The 25,312-nt window shown below is 43.9% G+C and overlaps 2 protein-coding genes across 4 annotated transcripts; both read left to right on the top strand.

The window, feature by feature from the left end:
* The first annotated feature begins 19 nt into the window (after window positions 1-19).
* LOC109904292 (dihydropyrimidinase-related protein 5) lies at window positions 20-17,894 on the top strand. 3 transcript variants are annotated; one of them, XM_020501541.2, is made up of 14 exons: window positions 20-182; window positions 2,464-2,518; window positions 2,700-2,912; window positions 9,853-10,011; window positions 10,280-10,459; window positions 10,857-10,925; window positions 11,518-11,562; window positions 12,853-12,928; window positions 13,159-13,315; window positions 13,861-14,002; window positions 14,707-14,849; window positions 15,336-15,543; window positions 15,747-15,912; window positions 16,077-17,894. In XM_020501541.2, exons 2-14 carry the CDS (start codon window positions 2,471-2,473, stop codon window positions 16,160-16,162), a joined length of 1,692 nt encoding a protein of 563 aa, XP_020357130.1. In that variant the 5' UTR covers window positions 20-182; window positions 2,464-2,470; the 3' UTR covers window positions 16,163-17,894. The 3 variants fall into 3 exon arrangements, with proteins under 3 accessions (XP_020357130.1, XP_031643694.1, XP_031643692.1); XM_031787834.1 differs by having other exon boundaries at window positions 21-89; XM_031787832.1 differs by lacking the exon at window positions 20-182 and adding an exon at window positions 2,255-2,362.
* Window positions 17,895-18,311: 417 nt separating this feature from the next.
* On the top strand, window positions 18,312-23,652 carry LOC109904299 (microtubule-associated protein RP/EB family member 3). The gene is made up of 7 exons (XM_020501550.2): window positions 18,312-18,441; window positions 19,974-20,097; window positions 20,443-20,588; window positions 20,787-20,943; window positions 22,327-22,469; window positions 22,893-23,045; window positions 23,459-23,652. The coding sequence occupies exons 2-7, from the start codon at window positions 19,977-19,979 to the stop codon at window positions 23,525-23,527; spliced, it is 789 nt and encodes a 262-aa protein (XP_020357139.1). The 5' UTR covers window positions 18,312-18,441; window positions 19,974-19,976; the 3' UTR covers window positions 23,528-23,652.
* Window positions 23,653-25,312: the final 1,660 nt, after the last annotated feature.

Below are 25,312 nucleotides of genomic sequence, written 5' to 3'. Positions count from 1 at the left end.
TCTACCGGTGATTGGAGGGTCTGCACGTTGCACGGGCTTGGATGCTGTGACCGGAGGTTGAGAAGCCTGGAGTCTGCTCACTGTCTACGGCAAGTGTTCGTCTCATTCAGCGGATTGGTGCTGTGGTAGGCTATCAGAAAGTAACCCGAAAGGCGTTTTGGAGCCGTAGGCCGGTAGGAGAGGTATGTGGAACGAGATTGTGATATGCAGCCTTAGCATACAGTTATGTACTAAGAATAAAGTGAAGAAGCTTTGACTTGGGGACTCTGTGCGGGTGTAGCCCATGGATCGGCCCTAGACAACGACGCTTGCTTTATGTGGATACTTTGTTTCTCATTCTGACTGGCTGAATGTCTAGTGTCTGCTACCCGGCGTCCTGACTGCTTCTTGTATATTTCTGATTCTGCCTTCCTAATTCCTTTCATGCCATCATTAGCTTTTGTTGGGGAGTCGAAATTATAACCTTATAGGCTACCGGTAGACAGCATATGGAACTCAGACAGGGAACGTAAGCGCTATAGCTAGCTATCCAATTGCACATGCTATGAATTTGGCCCATCGATTTCTAGGTTCCAAGTGCAACATTATCTTTTAGACTGTGGGGTGGAAGAGAGTATTTATTAATATCGGCTGTTCCGTTATTATGGGAGGGAGGGTTTTGGAAACTGTTTTCTGCATCGGTTTGGAACATTATGTATCCTGAAGGCCGATGTTTCTTTGTGCCAATGTAGGGTGTGCGATGTATTGTTGATCTATGATTTATTATATTCAAAGAGAATTCTGCCCTTATTTGTTATAGACTATAAGCTAGGGTCTAGCCAGGAACATGTGCAGTAACGTTGGAATTGCTATAATTTATGGTTGTATCAATCTGTAACGTTTCGAACTCCATGACCAATTGTCCACGTTGGCTACTGTCATATCTATGTTTGTGACAATTTTGTGAAATATCCTATAAACACTATTTGTAAAAGACTTAGGTCCGACAATACATTAGGCTAGCCTACTCTAGACAACCTGCTGGTACTATATTATCTCTGCAGTAGCCTAATTATTTGTGCTCCACCCTGAAATGTGTAAAAAAATAATATGTAGCCTGTATGTGTTTCTATTCTACCCGTGGAAGGCATATTGTTGTAACTTCATTCCTTCATTAATTATACATCATAAAACACTCAGTAAGATGTGGGTCAACCAGTAGAAGTGATGGGTAACAAATGGTTGATGCATGTTCCCTCCCTCCCATATTTCAATGTGAAGTTTTAGACATCAGCTGTCTGCCTTTAAAATTGGCCTAGATTTGCATCTGAGCATGACTGATCAAGATGTCATCTAGTCAACATTTTTATATAGATAATCTCAGCTCCCTATCTGGAGCTATGAGGAGAGGGAGCATGTGGTGAACCTTCCAGCTGCCGCACCCTCACACCCACACACGTAGGCATGGTGCACAGTCTGCATACGCCCTCACTGTGCACAGAGAACGCATACTCTCACACCACACCACTCTCACACTCTCACACCACCAGGGGGGGGGGGGGGTACACCCACAGGTACACCCACAGGTACACCCACAGGTACACCCACAGGTACACCCACAGGTACACCCACAGGTACACCTCCAATTGACTCAAATGATGTCAATTAGCTTATCAGAAGCTTCTAAAGCCATGACATAATTTTCTGGAATTTTCCAAGCTGTTTAAAGGCACAGTCAACTTAGTGTATGTAAACTTCTGACCCACCGGAATTGTGATACAGTTGAAATAATCTGTCTGTAATCAATTGTTGGAAAAATGACTTGTGTCATGCACAAAGTAGATGTCCTAACCGACTTGCCAAAACGATAGTTTGTTAACAAGAAATTTGTGGAGTGGTTGAAAAACGAGGTTTAATGACTCCAACCTAAGTGTATGTAAACTTCCAACTTCAACTGTATGTACAGGTTCGTGTGGTTTTAGAGTAAAAAATAATAGAATGTAATTCTGCGATGGACAGAAACCAGTGTGTGTTTTTTGTCCAGACAGATAAGGGGTGTTTGGTCATACTCAGTGACAGACACAGCCTCCGAGTCAAGCCTGCTAGTTGATGTCACAGCAGCCTGGCCAGGCCAAGCTGAGAACACTATTTATTGTGTTATAACTTGTTTTAGAACACAGCGATTCATTTGTGTTTTTCAATGGGTCCCTCCCTCTTCATCTGAATGTAATGCCAATGACTGTCAGTAGTACCACTGCTTGTATATACCAAGTTGTAGTTGAAGTGTTGTGGTATTGCTGGTCAGGAAACAAATACCATTCTCCATGAGAGTGAAAAGTGATTTCTCATCTGCGTGTCGCTCTTTCAGAGAAAATATGCAGAGGTTAAATCAACAACAAAAAATTCTAATACAATGTTAATTTTGCGACTAACTCCCTGCACCACAAGTGAGAAAAGTGCTAACCCTTCACTTCTCTCTTCCAGAGCCATCATGTCTTCCAGTTCAGCGACAACCAGGATCCTGATCAAGGGTGGCAAGGTGGGTGTGTTGTGTTGACTGCTGTTGTGGTTATTGATGGTGGTGGTGAAGATCCCAGTGGGATTGAAACATTGTCTGTTCATCTAAAATAAATCACTGGGGAGTGTTGCAGATATTACCTGTTTCATTTATTCATATTTTTCTGCCCATTACCTGATTTCATGCATATTTTTTCCACCAGGTGGTGAACGATGACTTGACGCAGGAGGCAGACGTCTACATTGAGAACGGTATCATCATGCAGGTCGGGGAGGGGCTGATGATCCCGGGAGGGGCCAAGGTGATTGACGCTTCTGGGAAACTGGTCCTCCCCGGGGGGATCGACACCAGTGTGCACCTCCAGCAGACTTTCATGAATGCTACCACCGTGGACGACTACTACAGCGGCACCAAGGTATCTGTTGGCTGTATGGTCTTCAGGAGTCCTCTCTGTGAGGTTGAGAGAAAAAACACTGCTGTAGGCATTGCCCTCAATAACCCAGCGTTGTAGGCGTTGCCCTCAATAACCCAGCGTTGTAGGCGTTGCCCTCAATAACCCAGCGTTGTAGGCGTTGCCCTCAATAACCCAGCGTTGTAGGCGTTGCCCTCAATAACCCAGCGTTGTAGGCGTTGCCCTCAATAACCCAGCGTTGTAGGCGTTGCCCTCAATAACCCAGCGTTGTAGGCGTTGCCCTCAATAACCCAGCGTTGTAGGCGTTGCCCTCAATAACCCAGCGTTGTAGGCGTTGCCCTCAATAACCCAGCGTTGTAGGCGTTGCCCTCAATAACCCAGGCAGGCTTGAGGCCAGGGCAGGCAGAATGGCAGGCAGAATGGCAGGCAGAATGGCAGGCAGAATGGCAGGCAGAATGGCAGGCAGAATGGCAGGCAGAATGGCAGGCAGAATGGCAGGCAGAATGGCAGGCAGAATGGCAGGCAGAATGGCAGGCAGGCTCGAGGCCAGGGCAGGCAGAATGGTCAGGCAGGCTCGAGGCCAGGGCAGGCAGAATGGCAGGCAGGCTCGAGGCCAGGGCAGGCAGAATGGCAGGCAGGCTCGAGGCCAGGGCAGGCAGAATGGTCAGGCAGGCGGGAATGGAGTCCAGAAAAACAGGCAAAGGTCAAATCCGGGAGGACTAGTAAAAGAGAATAGAAAAACACACTGGTTGACTTGAACATACAAGACGAACTGGCACAAAAAGACAGGAAACACAGGAATAAATACACTGGGGGAAATAAGTGACACCTGGAGGGGATGGAGACAATCACAGGAACAGGTGAAACAGATCAGGGCCTGACACAATAACCCAGTGTGGTAGGCATTACCCTCAATAACCCAGTGTGGTAGGCAATACCCTCAATAACCCGGTGTGGTAGGCATTACCCTCGATAACCCAGTGCTGTATGCATTACCCTCGATAACCCAGTGCTGTATGCATTACCCTCGATAACCCAGTGCTGTTGGCTGCACTGAGATATTGAGGGTAATGTCAGAGGGCCTCGCCTCTGAGTCTGGTTCCTCTCCAGGTTTCTTCCTTCTAGGGATACTTTGCTACAGTGCTGCTTCTTGCTCTTTGGGGATTAAGGCAGGGTTACTACAGTGCTGCTTCTTGCTCTTTGGGGATTAAGGCAGGGTTACTACAGTGCTGCTTCTTGCTCTTTGGGGATTAAGGCAGGGTTACTAGTTGTAAAAAACGCTGTATCAAACAAACGTTGATACATTGACAAAAAGGACACGTGTTTTAGGACTGGCATTATGCTCTCGCTCTGTCTCTCTCTGTATTTTGGTAGAAACCTGCAGCAAGGTTGGACTAGCAATGCCAAATACTCAATTACAACAATGACATTTCCAGTGGGAAGAACAGGTTGTAATGATGTCATTATTACAATGCCCTCTGGGAATTTGGCAATATACTATACAAATAGGTCATTGCAATGATGAACGGTCAAATGTAATGGTAGCAACTATTGTTAGAGCAGGCACTATATGGTTTTGTACACTAACGAGAGTCAATCCGGTGTTATGGGAAGACGGAGAGGTAGTTACCATGCATCAATTGATAATTGACCCAGCCTTGTGGGAAACTAACAACCATCTGTCAGACATATTCCACCTCACTGTAACCCACTGGACCACCATGGTAACTAAATAAACTCATTTTCCCAGTGTGCCTTGCAGCGTGAGGAAAATAACTTAAGATTTTGTGTGCAGACAGACTCCTGAATCCCAAGTTGACCCTTAGTCCCTCATTCCCTCATCCCTACACACTCCTGGAGATCTGGATAGAAGGACAAAATCCCACTCAACCTCTCAGAAAGCAAATTGAAGTAATTACCATGTTGCCAATAAATGACCAATTCTCTTTGATCTACAGAAATAGCTAGGGGTTGATTAGGGATTCAGGGAGTGGGTAAGAAATATTCAGAACACTACAATTAAACCGGGTGTGGACTCAGATGCTGCTTTTATTAAGACCGAGATGGGGGATGCATAATTCTGCTGACTCAAGTTAGATATGATACTTTATTCTCTGTTCTGAGTCCTCTTTATTTTATTACATAACTCACTTCCCCATCAATGATTTATATAGATGATGTAGCAGGAAGCTGTGGAATCTGTAGCAGGGTGTGCTGACTCCTGATGCAGTCAAACAGCAGCGGACTAAACAGGCCGGAAAGAATTGAATTCTATTCCATTATATTCTGTATTATTCTTTTCCATTTTATTCTGTTCTATTCAATTCTGTTTTCTATGCTATTCTATCAGTGCACTGGAGGGAGAGCTGGAGGGATAGAGGGGGATAAAGGGAGAGACAGTTAAAATAGTCACTCCGTTTCTCTATTTGATATGAAAAATACGTTTTTATTACAATGTATATTGTATACATTTGTTGCTATGGCAATATTGACTCTATGTTTTTCATGCCAATAAAACCACTTAAATTTGAGAGAGATGTAGACAGACGGATGAGGGAAAGCGATAGATACAGAGAGGAGGTGGTGGGGCTGGGGAAGCAAGCAGACTGAGACTGGGGCTATCCCAGTTCATTTCAGGGCATGGATGACTCGTCCATCATCATGCTCAACCACCCAGAGATTACACACAGCGTCTGAGAGCATAGCTGTGTTTTAGACCACAAGCTAGCCAAGGGTATGTTATCATTCTTCTAATCTGGGGTTGGCAGACCCTAAGCCCCCCCCCCCCAATCAATAGACCGTAGCTGCTGCTGTGCTGCCTGGCTAGAGTACCAAGACACATGCAGATTGGTTTTGGTTTCCATGGCTACCATGGGGCTGCTGCAGAGACTGCTGAAAAAAAAACTTTTCCCTCAGGTCATTTTGCTTGAAGACAATAGTTTTCAAACACACTACACTAGACACACTTACAACCCTTACCAGACACTCCTCCACTCTCTCTAGGGTCAGCTGACTCAAATATGCAATTTGGATGATGCACTTAACAGCACAGTAACAGACTCGGTTGGTGTTTTAAAGGATTTAATATAGTAGGTATTTTGTTTTACATCAGTATCAACCTGGTTTTCGAAGGATTTTAGAACACATTTTATTAGTCACATGCGCTAAATAATACAGGTGTAGACCTTACAGTGAAATGTTTACTTACGAGCCCCTAACCAACAATGCAGTTAAACAAAATGCGGATAAGAAATAAAAGTCGCAAGTAATTAAAGAGCAGCTGTAAAATAACAATAGCGAGACTATATACAGGGGGTACCGGTACAGAGTCAATGTGCGGGGGCACCGGTTAGTTGAGGTAATATGTACATGTAGGTAGAGTTATTAAAGTGACTATGCATAGATGGTAACAGAGAGTAGCAGCGGTGTAAAATGGGGGGGGGGGGGGGGGGGGGGCAGGGCAATGCAAATAGTCTGGGTAGACATTTGACTAGATGTTCAGGAGTCTTATGGCTTGGGTGTAGAAGCTGTTTAGAAGCCTCTTGGACCTGGTGCTCTGGTACCGCTTGCCGTGCGGCAGCAGAGAGAACAGTCTGACTCGGGTGGCTAGAGTCTTTGACAATTTTTAGGTCCTTCCTCTGACACCACCTGGTATAGAGGTCCTGGATGGCAGGGAGCTTGGCCCCAGTGATGTACTGGGCCGTTAGCACTACCCTCTGTAGTGCCTTGCGGTCGGAGGCCGAGCAGTTGCCATACCAGGCAGTGATGCAACCAGGATACTCTCGATGGTGCAGCTGTAGAACCTTTTGAGATCTTTTCAGTCTCCTGATGGGGAATTAGGGTTTGTCATGCCCTCTTCACAACTGTCTTGGTGTGCTTGGACCATGTTAGTTTGGTGATGTGGACACCAAGGAACTTGAAGCTTTCAACCTGTTCCACTGCAGCCCCGTCGATGAGAATGGGGGCATGCTCGGTCCTCTTTTTCCTGTAGTCCACAATCATCTCCTTTGTCTTGATCACGTTGAGGGAGAGGTTGTTGTCCTGGCACCACATGGCCAGATCTCTGACCTCCTCCCTAAAGGCTGTCTCGTCGTTGTCGATGATCAGGCCTACCACTGTTGTCATCGGCAAACTTAATGATGGTGTTGGAGTCATGCCTGTCCGTGAACAGGGAGCACAGGAGGGGACTGAGCACACACCCTTGAGGGGCCCCTGTGTTGAGGATCAGAGTGGCGGATGTGTTACCTACCCTTATCACCTGGGGGCATCCTGTCAGGAAGTCCAGGATCCAGTTGCAGAGGGAGGTGTTTAGTCCCAGGTTCCTTAGCTTATCGATGAGCTTTGAGGGCACTATGGTGTTGAACGCTGAGCTGTAGTCAGTGAATAGCATTCTCACATAGGTGTTCCTTTTGTCCAGGTGGGAAAGGGCAGTGCGGTGTGCAATAGAGATTGCATCATCTGTGGATCTGTTGGGGCGGTATGCAAATTGGAGTGAGTCTAGGGTTTCTGGGATACTGGTGTTGATGTGAGCCATGACCAGCCTTTCGAAGCACTTCATGGCTACAGACGTGAGTGCTATGGGTCAATAGTCGTTTAGGCAGGTTACCTTAGTGGTCTTAGGCACTGGGACTATGGTGGTCTGCTTGAAACATGTTGATATTACAGACTCCGACAGGGAGAGGTTGAAAATGTCAGTGAAGACACTTGCCAGTTGGTTAGCATATGCTCGCAGTACACGTCCTGGTAATCTGTCTGGCCCTGCGGCCTTGTGAATGTTGACCTGTTTAAAGGTCTTACTCACATCGGCTGCGGAGAGTGTAATCACAGTCTTCCAGAACAGCTGGTGCTCTCATGCATGTTTCAGTGTTATTTTCCTCGAAGCAAGCATAGAGGTAGTTTACCTTGTCTGGTAGGCTCGTGTCACTGGGCAGCTCTCGGCTGTGCTTCCTGTTGTAGTCTGTAATGGTTTGCAAGCCTTGCCACATCCAACAAGCCTCAGAGCCGGTGTAGTACGATTTAATCTTAGTCCTGTATTGACACTTTGCCTGTTTGATGGTTCGTCGGAGGGCATATTGGGATATCTTTTAAGCTTCCGGGTTAGAGTCCTGCTCCTTGAAAGTGGCAGCTCTAGCCTTTAGCTCAGTGCGGATGTTGCCTGTAATACATGGCTTCTGGTTGGGGTATGGTCAATGTTGGGATGACGTCATCGATGTACTTATTGATGAAGCCAATGACTGATGTGGTGTACTCCTCAATGCCATCGGAGGAACCCCGGAACATATTCCAGTCTGTGCTAGCAAAACAGTCCTGTAGCTTAGCATCTGCTTCATCTGACCACTTTTTTTATTGACCTCGTCACTGGTGCTTCCTGCTTAAAGTTTTGCTTGTAAGCAGGAATCAGGCGGATAGAATTATGGTGAGATTTACCAAATGGAGGGCGAGGGAGAGCTTTGTATGTTTCTCTGTGTGTGGAGTAAAGGTGGTGAAGAGTTTTTATAAAATATTTTCCCCTTCCCTCTGGTTGCACATTTAACATGCTGATAGAAATTTGGTAAAACTGATTTAAGTTTCCCTGCATTAAAGTCTCTGGCTACCTTTAGCGCCACCTCTGGGTGAGGGTTTTCTTGTTTGCTTATGGCGGAATACAGCTCATTCAATGCTGTCTTAGTTCCAGCCTCAGTCTGTGGTGGTATGTAAACGGCTATGTAAAATACAGATGAAAATTCTCTAGGTTGGAAGTGAGGTCTACAGTTCATCATGAGATATTCTACCTCAGGCGAGCAATAGTTCGAGACTTCCTTAGATATCGTGCACCAGCTGTTATTTACAAAAATACATAGACCGCCGCCCCTTGTCTTACTAGACACCGCTGCCGGTGCAGCGTATTACCAGCCAGCTGTATGTTGATAGTGTTGTCATTCAGCCACGTCTCCGTGAAGCAAAAGATGTTACAGTCTAATATCCTGTTGGTAGTTTAATCTTTCGCTTAGGTCATATATTTTATTGTCCAAAGATTGCACGTTTGATAGCAGAATGGAAGGAAGTGGGGGTTTATTCAATCGCCTACGAATTCTCAAAGGCAGCCCGTCCTCCGCCCCTTTTTCTTCACATCCTCTTCACGCAAATCATGGGGATCTGGGCCTGTTCCCGAGAAAGCAGTATATTGTTCGCGTCAGACTCGTTAAAGGGGGAAAAAAAGGATTCTGAACATGTAATGGAGCAGTAGTGAAACTTTCATAGGTCGGAATCTATGATTACAGAAACGTATCCTATAGAATCATATTTTAAATGTTTGACTATTAGGATGGCCATATAATGCATTGTTCATTCCTACATTTTGGATCTAGTATTTCTGCCTCAGCTGATTGATGGTCCTTGTTGTAATAAACAATGAGAGGACAGAACGCTGCTTGATATACATTAGTTAGCTCACTGACCGTCTTTAATTACTATAATAACTCTTCATTAGACCCCCCTGGTTTGGGTTACTGATAGATGTATGGGTTTTCCATGTGTGTGTTACAAATGGCACCCTAGTTCCTATATAGAGCACTGCTTTTGACCAGGGTCCATAGGTGGTCCGTAGTACATGGAATAGGGTGCCATTTGGGGTGCAGACTATAACATCCACCCAGCAAATAAACGTTAAGGCCATCGTTATGGGTAAGTGACACATTTTACTGTTGATTAATTTCAAAGCTGGGGCAACAGTGACGTGTTCATTCTGTCTTTCTCTAAATCTATAGAGAATAATCAATGCAATTACCTACTAACTAGATGTGACAAGGTTACGAGGGCATGTGTGTGTCCTCTAATACAACCTATGCTGCCTTGTGCCTTATAGGTGACAACATTTCCACTACCTAGGTCCCATCACCTTTTATAAAGACCTGCTCAAATACATTGAATGTGAGTATGTCATCTTTTTCTATTCCTTGTACAGGCAGCCCTGGCTGGAGGGACCACCATGGTTATAGGACATGTGTTACCAGAGAAGAACGAATCTCTGCTGGAAGCCTATGAGAAGACCCGCTCCCAGGCTGACAATAAAGCCTGTTGCGATTACGCCCTGCATATGGGGGTCACCTGGTGGGGGCCAAAGGTAACTGTCGTACTCCTTTGATAACTGGAGTCCGGTGGTATTTTACCCTTTTCCATTTTACTGAGCTAATATGAACCAAACAGAGCCAATCTTTACTACACTGGCCTGATTACACATCCACAAGTTGCTGGATCTGTGCTGGAAAATACATTATGAAAGGAAGATATCACAGTACATATTCAGGTAGGCACGATAACGTGAAAAGGTGTGACTCCTGACTGTTCATCTTGTACATGTGAACTCTAAACTCTAACCCCTGACCTAATAGGTACGAGCTGAGATGGAGAGCCTGGTGAGAGATAAAGGCATCAACTCGTTCCAGATGTTCATGGCCTATAAGGACCTGTTCATGCTGAGGGACTCTGAGCTCTTCCAGGCCCTACAGAACTGTAAGGACATCGGGGCTGTGGCCCGTGTACTCGCTGAGAACGGAGAGCTGGTGGCCGAGGTGGGTCAGAGTCTCTGGTTCAATATGTACTTCCGTGTCACTGACTTTTCTTCCATCGTATCTTTGAACAGAAAGAAATTATCTGTAATGATTCAGCTTCTAAAAACTTATCTCAATGAGGCAAATCATTTGCAGCAACCACAATACATACAAACATCAACATCAGAATATCAAAGGATATTTACAGGTAGGCTTGGTAAGTGCAATTTCATGGGTTGTGTTGTGAGAACTGGTGACAGAGCAGAGGTGAGACAGAACATAGAGCTAGAATTACTAGAACGGACATTAAACATTACGTGATGGATGGGACGGCGGACATATTTAGTGTACTCTCTATTTCTATGGGTGATGCAACACATACACCAGGATTCATGACCTCAGCATGTGGGTTTTCTAGGGCGCCAAGGAGGCATTGGACCTGGGCATCAGCGGCCCTGAGGGCATCGAGATCAGTAGACCAGAGGAGGTAAGACCAATCAAATGGATTTTATAAAGCCCTTTTTACATCAGAAGTTGTCACAAAGTGATTTCCAGATACCCAGCCTAAAACCCCAAAGAGCAAGCAATGCAGAGGTAGAAGACCGTCTCTTTACTCTTGTAGCCTGTACTCATATCCGACCACATACTCCCTTGTCTTTCTTTCAGTACTCCATAGACATGATGGAATACAATTCTATTATGGATATCAGCCCTTCATAATATTGTAATGACCCTAGCGTTATGGATAGCAGCCCTTCGTAATATTGCAATGACCCTAGCGTTATGGATAGCAGCCCTTCGTAATATTGCAATGACCCTAGCGTTATGGATAGCAGCCCTTCGTAATATTGCAATGACCCTAGCGTTATGGATAGCAGCCCTTCGTAATATTGCAATGACCCTAGCGTTATGGATAGCAGCCCTTCGTAATATTGCAATGACCCTAGCGTTATGGATAGCAGCCCTTCGTAATATTGCAATGACCCTAGCGTTATGGATAGCAGCCCTTCGTAATAGTGCAATGACCTTTTGAGCAGCGCCTTATGCTACTCACCACAATATTCTGTTTCTTCTCACAGCTGGAGGCAGAGGCCACCCATCGTGCGATTACCATCGCCAATAGGGTGAGTGTGTGTTCTGTGTCAAGTTGTTGCATTTTCTATATCATCAAGCACATCAGCACCGTGGTACACCACGTGAGTCAAAAGTATGTGGACACTTGCTCATCAGAACATCTCATTCCAAAATCATGGGTATTAATATGGAGTTAATACCCTTTGCTGCTATAACAGCCTCCACTCTTCTGGGAAGGCTTTCCAATAGATGTTGGAACATGGGGACTTGCGTGGGGACTTGCTTCCATTCAGCCACAAGAACATTAGTGAGGTCGGGCACTGATGGGGTTGAGGTCAGGGCTCTGTGCTGGCCAGTCAAGTTCTTCCACACTGATCTCGACAAACCATTTCTATATGGACCTCGCTTTGTGCACAGGGGCATTGTCATGCTGAAACAGGAAAGGGCCTTCCCAAACTGTTGCCACAAAGTTGGAAGCACAGAATCGACTAGAATGTCATTGTATGCTGTAGCGTTAAGATTTCCCTTCACTGGAACTAAGCGGTCTAGCCCGAACCATTAATAAACAGCTCCAGACCATTATTCCTCTTTTACCAAACTTTAGTTGGCACTATGCATTCGGGCAGGTAGCGTTCCCCTGGCATCTGCCAAACCAAGAGTCGTCCGTCGGACTGACAGATGGTGAAGCGTGATTCATCACTCCAGAGAACGCGTTTCCACTGCTCCAGAGTCCAATGGCTGCGAGCTTTACACCACTCCAGTCGACGTTTGGCATTGCGCATGGTGATCTTAGGTTTGTATGCGGCTGCTCGGCCATGGAAACTCATTTCATGAAGCTCTCGACAAACCGTTCTTGTACTGATGCTGCTTTTAGAGGCAGTTTGGAACTCTGTAGTCAGTATTACAACTGAGAACAGACACTTCAGCACCCGGCGGTCCCGTTCTCTGAGCTTGTGTGGCCTACCACTTTGCGGCGGAGCGGTTGTTGCTTCGAGATGTTTCCACTTTACAATAACAGCACTAACAGTTGACCGGGGCTGTTGGAAAGGTGTCGTCCTATGACGGTGCCACGTTGAAAGTCACTGAGCTCTTCTGTAAGGCCATTCTACTGCCACTGTTTGTCCATGGAGATTGCATGGCTGTGTGCTCAATTTGTATACACCTGTCAACAAACGAGTATGGCTGAAATAGCCAAATCCACTCATTTGAAGGGGTGTCCACATACTATTGTGTGTGTATAGTGTAACTGATTGGGAAATACCCTGCCATATTAAGGGGAATGGTTTTTCTGGTGAAAGCAAAGGAAACATGTTGTCTCTCTCTCTGTCATTCTCCCTCAGGCCCACTGCCCTATCTACCTTGTCAACGTGTCCAGCATGTCAGCAGGAAATGTGCTCGCCACAGCCAAGATGCAGGGTAAGGCATGTCCTGTTCTTCCTGTCCTGTCCTACCTGTCCTGTTCTCTCCTGTCAGATCAGAGATTTCCTGTGGTTTGTTACCCTCTGCTGGCTTGGTCTCATGTGGTCTTCACTACAAATGATTTGTGAACATCTGTCTTGTACAGTAACTGGCCAATACTACATTCTACACACTACACATGACTATCTATGGCTCTGTAGGAACCCATCTTACTGATCTGTCTGTAGGTAAAGTGGTCCATGGGGAGACCACCACGGCCCATGCAGTGCTGAACGGGCTGCAGTACTACCACCAGGACTGGGCCCATGCTGCAGCCTACGTCACAGTGCCTCCTCTACGCCTGGACCCCAATACACCAAACTACCTGATGAGTCTGCTGGGGAAGTAAGAGCACACACACACACACTCTTACCTGATGAGTCTGCTGGGGAAGTAAGGGCACACACACTCTTACCTGATGAGTCTTCTGTGGAAGTAAGAGGGGAACGTTTCCTTTGTAATCTGCTAAACGTGTTTAATGTTTGAGCCGACATCCGCAGCATTTTCATCTAATGTGATGTTGGGAATTGTCTTAAAAATGCTATCGCTGTGCACAGATCGTAAATCTACGTTGGCTTGAATCTAGGCACCAGTCTGTTGGCGTTCAGTAATATAATCCAGGCACCAGTCTGTTGGCGTTCAGTGATAATATAATCCAGGCACCAGTCTGTTGGCGTTCAGTGATAATATAATCCAGGCACCAGTCTGTTGGCGTTCAGTGATAATATCATGTTCCAACTCAATTTCCCTCCTGACTCGTCCTCTCCTCCTTCTCTCTGGTCTTTAACAGTGACACTCTGACCATTGTGTTATCAAAGTTAATGAACTGATGTGCGTGTGTGTGATTTCCCCTGACCTATCATCTCCTCCCTCTCTCTTGTCTACTGCAGTGACACTCTGAACGTAGTGGTGTCTGACCACCGTCCCTTTACCACCAAACAGAAGGCTATGGGCAAGGATGACTTCACAAAGATCCCCCACGGAGTCCCAGGCATCCAGGACCGCATGAGCGTCATCTGGGAGAGAGGAGTGGTAGGCAACGATATAAATAGTATTATAGTATCTGTCTAGGCAACGATATAAATAGTATTATAGTATCTCTGTCTAGGCAACGATATAAATAGTATCTCTGTCTAGGCAACGATATAAATAGTATTATAGTATCTCTGTCTAGGCAACGATATAAATAGTATTATAGTATCTCTGTCTAGGCAACGATATAAATAGTATTATAGTATCTCTGTCTAGGCAACGATATAAATAGTATTATAGTATCTGTCTAGGCAACGATATAAATAGTATTATAGTATCTCTGTCTAGGCAACGATATAAATAGTATTATAGTATCTCTGTCTAGGCAACGATATAAATAGTATTATAGTATCTCTGTCTAGGCAACGATATAAATAGTATTATAGTATCTCTGTCTAGGCAACGATGTATTATAGTATGTATAATACTATAAGTATCTGTCTAGGCAAAGATATGTGCTCTACGACCAGATGGCTAAAAACATGAAGGCAAAGTTCTACGGCTGGATAGAAAGAAAACAGAAAGATTAGATGTGCTATTGTTGCTGTAACTAACTTGTACCATGGTGCAGACAGAAATGTATCTGTTATTTGTTGTGCATGTTCCATGATAAATGCCTATGATTGATTCCAGTGGTAAACATATTGATAACAGAATTTCCCTCTCCCTCTGACATGGAACATTTTGATCCCCTGCTAATCTAGGTCGGAGGCAAAATGGATGAGAACCGTTTTGTTGCGGTAACCAGCTCCAACGCAGCGAAGATCTACAACTTGTACCCCAGGAAGGGTAGGATCATCCCAGGGGCTGACGCTGACGTGGTGGTCTGGGACCCAGAAGGGACCAGGTATGTAAAACTAGCCACTCACTCCCTCCCATCTCACTACTATCGCTACATCAACCCATTACCCCCTGGGGGGAGGTTGAACAACCCTGGGGGGAGGTTGAACAACCCTGGGGGGAGGTTGAACAACCCTGGGGGGAGGTTGAACAACCCTGGGGGGAGGTTGAACCCCCCTGGGGGAGGTTAAGGTTTTCCTTTAACAGACTTAATGGGACTTAAAGGTTAATTTACATGTGTCCCGACATGAATGTGATCCCTGTGAATGTCGGGGGGAAAAGCCTTTAAAAGGCACATTGTCGGCTGTCCCGTGCGTTGGGCTACAACGCACCTTGCATTAAATTCGGCCTTAGTGAGTGAATCAATGTTCTGCCCATGATCCATGCGAGAATCTATCCTACAATGCTGGTGTTACTAGCGTTTTTCCCGACTGAGCCACACAAGACCAATAACAGTAGTAGGTGTGAAGACGACATGTTTCTCTGTTTCCAGGACCATCTCTGTGGACAACCAGGTGCAGGGTGGAGACTACAACCTGTACGAGAGTCTCCGTTGCCATGGTGTCCCCCTGGTTACCATCAGCCGTGGCCGTCTGGTCTATGAGAACGGAGTGTTCACGTGTTCTGAGGGCTCTGGGAAGTTCTATCCTCTCAGGACCTTCCCAGACTACCTCTATAAAAAGATGGTGCAGCGGGAGAAGGTACCGTACAAAGCTATCAACAGGATGTGGATTTTAAAATGTTAATTTACAGCAGACAAAATGTGAACTTTAAATGGCATAAACTCTCCATACCTGCTTCAGATCGTCTTTATTGTCATCAAGTGTTAGTAAAACACCTGTCTATAACCAGAGACTAATTATCATGTGTGTCTGCCTGTCTGCCTCTCTCTGACTCTCCTCAGTGTCAGGCCCTGAAGGCGGTGGAGCGTGAGCCGTACGAAGGAGACGTAGCAGTGATGCATTCTGGGAAGAAGGACTGTGGACCGTGTGACGGGGACACTCCAACACGACCACACACCAAGCACGGAGGACAGCGAGACCTGCATGAGTCTAGCTTCAGCCTCTCTGGTAACACACACTGCATCGCTTTGCATTTGCATCCCTGCCTCTAAGGCGTAGAGAACTTTATTAATCACCAGCTATGATGCAGTGTCTATTCTGTCTCATGAACAATTAGCTCATTTTTGTTAACCTGACAGATTGTAATGTATCTTGTCTATCAATCTCTCCAGGTTCCCAGATCGATGATAAAACCCCAAAGAGATCTTCTGCGAGGATTCTGGCCCCCCCAGGTGGTCGATCCAGTGGAATCTGGTAACTGTGGAAGACTAGCGAGTTCTAGAACCAAACAGCTACCATAGTTCTCAATTACAATGAAGAATGGAACCAGGGCCAACCAAGACAACTGCTTGTTACGTTCTCCCAGAAAGCATAGAAAGAAAAACGTAATTCACATTTTATTTGAAAAACGAACACGCGTAGTATTTAGTGTATATATGATGACAGTCTGAATAACATTTTATGACATTTTAATATTGGGATATCTGCCTGTATGGTCGAAACCTGAACAATATTGGGCTTAACTTTAAAAAATAAAATTACATTTTTGTTTTTAAATTTAGACAAATTTCAACTAAATTTCCGCAGCACCTAACCTAAGTTGCTAGTTGACTGTATTGGATATTTGGATGCATGTTAGAGTACTGTAAGTCATTATACACTAATGGTTTTAGGGGGTTGGGGGGTTTATTTCTCTGTTTAACCTACAATGCTGCACTTGTATCATGTACTACTTAGCTGCCTTTTCCTTACATTATTTGATGTGTAACAAAACAACTTTTTCTACTAATACAGAATCTTCGTGAATAAATATGATTAGTTATTTATTATTGCACTTGACATGAAATAACGTGGATGTCTCTCAACGTGGATACCATCATTTTGTGTGAAACACCTATTTTCTGTTCGCTTTCATTCACGATTACATTTGTCTGTTGACTAAAACGCAAGCTGATACTTTTAAATGTGACTTCATTTTTTATGTTACAATGTTATTGAGAATATGTCATTCCCCTTTAGGGCACTGTAAAATTATAAATATGAGTCCTGAAAAACTGAGGATGACAGCCTAAGTATTTTGACCTAAGTAAGTGCAGAGGTTTTATAGCTTCTATATTCCTGTTTACATTTTAATATAGTAGCACTCTCTTCCTTTCTGGCCATCTCATCTCCCATCAATATGAATGAAGCTATGCTGTGTTTACTGTATGTTGTGGCATAGAACACTGATTTTACTCATATTTAGCAGTGTTCTATGTGTAATAAGTGGTGATATTACTGTACGTTCCTCTGTCTGCAACTAGCTAGCTAGCTCCACTCTGAAATGCCTTTTTTCTCACCAGCGAAGTCTCTCATTATCCACATATACAGTTAATGTATAGAGATAATATGCCCTTAACATGTGTATCATTGTGATTCCTCTTAGGATGTTCAAGTTAACTACTGAGCACATAACACTTAGCACAAAACACTGTGGAATTCTGGTCTTGACTTGCACTGAAACGTACTTGACAATTTTGTATATCTTTTCAGTTGACGTTTCCAAGGTTGGAACACTGTCAATTGGGCAAGAGACGTGCATGATCTATAATAAAACTGAATGTTGGGTATTATAAGGGCAATTTAAATATACAAAATGCATGTTCTCCAGAGTTTATTTGTCAATGTCAGTCAATCCATTATATCACTGGATGACATGTTATTCAAGAGTGTCTATGAAAACCACTGTCTTTCTGTTTTGAGTTGTCTTTACACACTTCCATTGTAAGCTACTGAGAACATGAGTTTTATTTGATGAGAATATGCTTTAAACGCTTTTGTTTTTCCATAGCCTATTTCATTTACCACTGTGATAGAGTGCAGACGAGGTCATTACTGGTGCTGCACAGCCTTTGGTGTTTTCACTAAGGTTTGTTTTAGTTTTATCCTATGTGTTCTTGCAGCTCTTTAGCACAAGTTTGAGTGCAAATAAAACCACACTGAAATGTCAAGCTTGAATTGTGTTTCTTTAAAAAAGAACACAATTATGTATATGGTCTATAGCCTATGCTTGCTGTATTTGGCAAAAGGGGTTCAATAAATTACAATGTACAATTGTGTTGCTATAGACTACATTACCAGTCCAAAATTGTCGATAATCTACTCATTCAAGAGTGTTTCTGAATAGGTGTTCTACAACTTTTGACCGCTAGTGTAGAATATAATAGGGCTTATATAAGGTGTCGATACCTCCATCCGTCAGCAACAAATCTGTTAAAATGCCTAAGCACATGTAGGCTAGTGAGTCTGCTCCCTTTAACAGACCAACATTCCATTGATTTATTTACGGTAGAAGCGCCTCCAACAGCATGGAGTCTGGCGCATGCGCAATAAATGCCAGATTGTTGCAGACTGGGCGTCGGTAGAGATGGGGGGGGGGGCGGCCCGTTACTAACCACTGCACCGCGCAGGAGCTCTGGCAACAACCACAACGGAGGATTGGAGCATAGCAATACTGCCAGCGAAATAACAACAGAGAAAGATAGCTGTCTGAATACAGTGAGTAGTAATGACTTTAGGCCTATAGCCAAAACACTGCATTTGCCGTTGCAAGTAAGACATTTTGTAGGTGCATTTAGCGTTTCAGAAGAAAATAAAGTGTCTCTTGTTCATCCATTGAGGATATTTCTCTTCACAGTGACAGTCCTCTGTCTCTGTGTGTGTGTCTATTCGGGGAGGCCTGCAGAGGGGGTCCGGGCGGCCGTTTGGATAGCCTAGCAACTAACATTGCAGGGTTTTGTTTCTTTGCACCAAATGCAAATTGGACAAATGTATTGTTCTCTGGGTATGCAATAAATAGCACATTTCCGCGTTTAAAACCCAGGTAAATACATTTTGTGAACAATGTATTAGTTTGAGGTCGCGTACCGTTCAAAGGCCTAGAATAGAATAGGTTTTAGAGACGAGAATAAAATCGACTCCTCCTCGAACGATAGTCTGTTGTGTTTATGGTTGTAATTTTTTTTTTTTACAATACAATAATGATTGTTGTATTATACACGCTGATGTAAATTACCTTCTACACACAGCCCTCTATAAAACCGTTTACGGCAGGTGGACTACTTTCTATTATAGGCTATTACCTAATTGTGCATCCGCGTGGGATTTGACAGATAGTGCTATTCAATGCAAACTCATGGGAGGGCTGGTGCCCGTATTGTATCACGTATTGTATATCGCTATGTAATCATTTATGTTGAGACTGAAAGCAAGGGCAGAAATAGGGAAAACTTTCTTCTTTGCTGGCACAGACTGATCATTCATACATTATGAGGCTTTACTTTGAATTTCATATAAATATGCACCATACTGGGGAAACGTTGGCTACTGCTTTTTCTTTTCGTTTCTACACAGGTGGTGATCAAATACATATTCCTCTACACATTGCCACATATCCTGGGTCAAACCAATATTTCTGGTTGGTTATCAGTGCCAGACATCTCTGTAGTGATCATACGTGAGATTGCTGTTTCTGCATTTCAGATTTTGCTAGAATCATAGCCTAGTAAATATTGTTTGTTGTTCCTAAAACAGCAGAAAGACAGATTTACAGATTTACCTCTGTGTAAATTGAGGGCCAGATGTGTCCTTCCTGTCTGTGCTGCTTCTTTCAAGCACTAGGACATTCTGTCTAATCTGAGAGGATTATTTTGACAACAGAAGATTGAAAATGAAAAATAAAAGACTCCTGCAACATCAAACTAGCCCAGAAAGTGTACTCTTATACTGTCAACGTTAGGCATAGGCTATATTTATATTCCTGTATTGTAGTGATAAAACGTTGCTGATAAATACCTGTAGGCAGGCTTTGTAGACCGTGGCAAAGCCACTTTTGGAACAAAGCCCGCTTTGATGATTTTCTGACGAACCCTCATCTTCATATTTATTCCTTGAATGGTGAACAATAGTAATTTCTTGTATTTTTAACCACGCAATTCAATGTATGTTTTGCAGCATTGCAAAACAGCTAGGAAGTTTGCTTAATGGCTGCCCAACATCTTTGCCATGTTTTTATTGTCCTCTGGGTGTAGAGGATGGCAGTGAATGTGCACGCTACGTCTGTGTCCTGTGACACCCTGAGCCGACATGACATGCTGGCCTGGCTCAACGACTCCCTGCACCTCACCTACACCAAGATAGAACAGCTCTGCTCGGGTATGTTTTTCTCCAGTCCTCCTGGCGTCATTGATCACTTTTTTTGGGTTCTTTTTGTTGTTGTTGGTTCCTTATATATTAACCGGCTCAGACAACATAGCCATTGTTCCCTCATCTCATCTCCCAAATTAATGTAATGAACGGGTCCTTTCCCCGTCCCAGTGTGAAAATCTGGTTCAAATGACGTCATTACACTGGTTATAATTTGGTTGTGATGACATAATTTCAACAGGTTTTGCCTGTCGGCATGGACCTCAACAAACCCTTTCAAATGATGAGTAAATGAGATGATGTTTACATTGTGTTGTTTAATAGCAGTATGCCCCCCCCCCCCCTACCTTTCAGGGGCAGCGTACTGTCAGTTCATGGACATGCTGTTTCCAGGCTGTGTCCTTCTAAAGAAGGTCAAGTTCCAGGCCAAGCTGGAACACGAGTTCATACACAACTTCAAGGTTCTCCAGGCTGCCTTCAAGAGGATGGGAGTTGACAAAGTCAGGCTATTATCTATTTATCATCATCTGTAAAGCATTGTAAATCATTTATATACTGAAAGAAGTAGTGTCCCGAAAGAATTGTGACTGCAGCCGTGTAAGGGCTTGCAGCTAGATTCTTCAATGGAAAGATTGTCATCTCATATGTAATTGTCATCTCTGAAAAACATGTTCTAACTTGTATTCTTATTCTTGCAGATAATTCCCGTGGAGAAGCTGGTAAAAGGAAAGTTCCAGGATAACTTTGAGTTCGTGCAGTGGTTCAAGAAATTCTTTGACGCCAACTATGATGGGAAGGAGTACGACCCGCTACAGGCCAGACAGGGACAAGATGTGAACCCCGCCCCCAATCCAGGTGATCACTTTTCCCACAGAACAAAGAGAACTCATGGCCCTGCAGGTAACCCAACAGAATGGTTCTACCTCTTCTGAATGGGATTGTCTCGCTGATTGAGCTTTGGATGGCTCAAAACACTCACAGCGCTCTGCAAGTGTGTGTGTATGTGTGTCTCTGTGTGTGTGTGCACTGCACGATCCACAGCATTTTAGAAACAGTCATGGAAAGGTAGCTCTGTGAGTGACTGTCAGGGATTCTTGTGATCTCCACAGTACCTTTAGCAGACTTGATGAACACAAAGACATTATTTTCCAATCTATAAATACATTTTGTTCTAGTGATCCTTCATGTAGTGAATTGATAATTGTGTCACCCCTTTGGGACCCTTCATACCTAGTAGTTATATTGTTGGGCCAGTAACCGAAAGGTTGCTGGATTGAATCCCTGAGCTGACAAGGTAAAAATCTGTCGTTCTGTCCCTGAACAAGGCAGTTAACCCACTGTTCTCCGGTAGGCTGTCATTTTAAATAAGAATTTGTTCTGAACTGACTTGCCTAGTTAAATAAAGGTAAAAAATGTGCCCTGCTATGTATAAAAGCAGGTTTTTTGTGCATTGTCTTTTGGCATTAAGGTTGAAAATCAATCAGCATCGTTTCTCAAAATCCATAGTGTTGGTTACACCACAGGCAAAACATGATGGTATGCTTTCAACATGGGTTCTCATTGGTTACACCACAGGCAAAACATGATGGTATGCTTTCAACATGGTTCTCATTGGTTATACCACAGGCAAAACATGATGGTATGCTTTCAACATGGGTTCTCATTGGTTACACCACAGGCAAAACATGATGGTATGCTTTCAACATGGTTCTCATTGAAATGCTGTAGTTGTATCCATAGCCTTTGAACGCATGGGATGACAAACAATTAGTATTTGTTCAAGATGTTTACTAGTGTTTTGACTACTTTTAGTTTACTTTTTGTTTAATAGTATTTTGTTTACATTTACTATGAATATGGCTGGGATTCAATCCAAGGCTCGTTATAGAGCAGTGCACTAGACATCTGACAATGCGCCTTTTTAAAGGCGATTTCCTCCCTCCTACGTTTTCCGAGATCACTTTCACTGTAAATGACCTTGGATTGAATCCTGGTCTAAATGTTAGAACAGTAAACCTGCACTGCAACATTAAGGGCCCAATTCAATCTGTATTGCAGAAGAGCCACAGTATAGCACGATGGAAACGTAAAGGTCATTTTCCGATTGAGCCGACATATGCAGCGTTTACCGTGAATCTCTGTGAACGCGGGAACATTGCCTTTAACTTTAGATCGTTGCTATACCACGGATCAGCGACACGGATGGAACATAGCCCTAACACTATCTGATTATTCCAGGCCCCCAGAGGCACTCGCCCACGGTGCCCAAGATCCTACCCACGCCCCAGAGGGTGCTGAACACCACTGTGCATGTGAGGAAGGCCCCGGCCCTGACGCGGAACGGGGGAACCGACGCGGAACTCTTGGAGCTAAATCAACAGGTAGAGTCCCAGGGAGGGTAAGGAGACCTTTACATAGGTCAAGTAAACTAATGGGCCATATGATTGTAGTACTGACAGTATTCAATACAAATGAACGTATATTCGTTTTGCCTCAGTTATCAGGTTTTATTTACTGCAAGTAGAGTCATGCTTAGCCCTGAGACTTGACCGTAGCCTACACCCACGTCTCAGGGCTAAGTCATGCTTTGGTCTTTGGAATGTGTAAGTTAACACTAGAGTTGGCATCCTAATTTCTTACTGTTGTCACGTAGACAATAAAGGATATATTTGGGGCATATTAGGAAACTAAATGTAAGTACAGTTTAAGTATGTTACTAACATAACACTACTCAGTGAGTACTACATTTACATTGTCATTCCCTGTGTGTTTGAAACAACCTTTGCTTCTCTTCCCCTGTGTAGTTGATGGAGCTGAAGTTAACGGTGGACGGACTAGAGAAGGAGAGAGATTTCTACTTCAGTAAGCTGAGAGACATTGAGCTGATCTGTCAGGAACACGAGAGTGACACCAACCCTCACCTCTCCAGGATCATGGACATTCTCTACGCCACAGAGGTACCTCTCACAACCACAGATATATTAATTTGATTTGTTCATATACTGTACATTGATCAACACTGAAACTAAGGGCTTTTATTAAATCTGTATCGCTAAAACTTTACAGATTGCATGATAGAAATGTCAAGGTCATTTCCTTTTGAGACAAATTAAGCAGCATTTCCGTGGGAAGTTTGCCTTTAAATTTCAATCATGCTGTAAATCTGTACTTCCGCAATACCGATTGAACAGAGCCCAAAGTATAGAATAGCCAACTTTTTAAAAACTAGAGATAGCAATTGCAATTAGCTATCCTTAATTGGCTCTACCCCTCTCATGTATAAAATATGAACTCATATTATTATAATGTATACAAGGGTTGTGGGTTATCATCAACATTCTCTGTAAATTTGATGATATCTGTATTTTAGGACGGCTTTGCTGCTCCAGATGATGACGAGATTGATGGACAGGCCCACTTGGACCAGGATGAATACTGAGTCTCTAATACCTTCTGTCTATTCACATCCCCCTCTCCCTCCTCTAATACCTTCTGTCTATTCACATCCCCCTCTCCCTCCTCTAATACCTTCTGTCTATTCACATCCCCCTCTCCCTCCTCTAATACCTTCTGTCTATTCACATCCCCCTCTCCCTCCTCTAATACCTTCTGTCTATTCACATCCCCCTCTCCCTCCTCTAATACCTTCTGTCTATTCACATCCCCCTCTCCCTCCTCTAATACCTTCTGTCTATTCACATCCCCCTCTCCCTCCTCTAATACCTTCTGTCTATTCACATCCCCCTCTCCCTCCTCTAATACCTTCTGTCTATTCACATCCCCCTCTCCCTCCTCTAATACCTTCTGTCTATTCACATCCCCCTCTCCCTCCTCTAATACCTTCTGTCTATTCACATCCCCCTCTCCCTCCTCTAATACCTTCTGTCTATTCACATCCCCCTCTCCCTCCTCTAATACCTTCTGTCTATTCACATCCCCCTCTCCCTCCTCTAATACCTTCTGTCTATTCACATCCCCCTCTCCCTCCTCTAATACCTTCTGTCTATTCACATCCCCCTCTCCCTCCTCTAAACCCTTCTGTCTATTCACATCCCCCTCTCCCTCCTCTAATACCTTCTGTCTATTCACATCCCCCTCTCCCTCCTCTAAACCCTTCTGTCTATCCACATCCACCTCCCTCCCTCTCTCGCTCTCTCTCTGTTTCTCTTTCTCTCTCTCTCTCTCTCTCTCTCTCTCTCTCTCTCTCTCTCTCTCTCTCTCTCTCTCTCTCTCTGCCTCTCCCTCCTCTAATACCTTCTGTCTATCCACATCCCTCTCTCCCTCCTCTAAACCCTTCTGTCTATTCACATCCCCCTCTCCCTCCTCTAAACCCTTCTGTCTATCCACATCCCCCCCCCCCCTCTCTCTCTCTCTCTCTCTCCCTCTCTCTCTCTCTCTGCCTCTCTTTGCCTCTCCCTCTCTTTTGCCCCTCTCTTGTTCTTGTTCTATCTCTTTTCATATGTATATATGTGTGTCTCCTCCTTCCCCCTCTGCAATGTATTGTACATACACCATTACATCTCATAAGCTACCCCTCGCTCCCTCCCCAATGACACAGTAGCAGCAACAATAACAGAACATATCCTAGTCGTTCCAGCATGGTACATAGTAACACAGAATAATGACCCAAACCAAGGGGATATTAATGGGGGTGTTAGGCCTGCACAATTCATTCAGAGTTGTAAATATGACAAAAAAGGAACGATTTTGAAATAAGGTAGATGTCTGAATGCATTTGTTTGTTTGTCTTTTGGTTTGACTCGCGCTTTTTCTAAAACTCATTTTGGTTCTATTCCGGAGTGTAGAAAGCACCTTGTGCATGTTATTGTATTACAGGGTACGACAAGAGTCCTAAAATAGACTAACAAAATCACCTATGACAACAAATTATATTTAATTTGTTTTTACTTTCTTATTTATTGATTTGGATTTTAACTACTATCGGTACAATAATTGGTGCAAAATGTATGTAAATGAAACAATACTATAACGTATGCTCATGGTAGTGAAAAGGCTTAAGCTTTTTGTTTCAGTTGATGGCATGTAGTAACGTCAAGGGAAAATTCATAAAAGAAAGTGGTCCAGAAATAATAATTTAGGTATAGGATATGACCCATGCTCTTTGACTGTACTCATTCTGGATTAGCTGTATTTGAACATGAGAATGTCATAAATTAACAGGGAATGGGCGATATATTCATAAACTAATTTATGTGTAGATGTT

Source organism: Oncorhynchus kisutch, linkage group LG14, assembly GCF_002021735.2.
Source record: "Oncorhynchus kisutch isolate 150728-3 linkage group LG14, Okis_V2, whole genome shotgun sequence".
Taxonomy (NCBI): Eukaryota; Metazoa; Chordata; class Actinopteri; order Salmoniformes; family Salmonidae; genus Oncorhynchus; species Oncorhynchus kisutch.
Note: the sequence above shows the minus strand (reverse complement) of the source record. Positions and strands in the feature narration are given on the sequence as shown.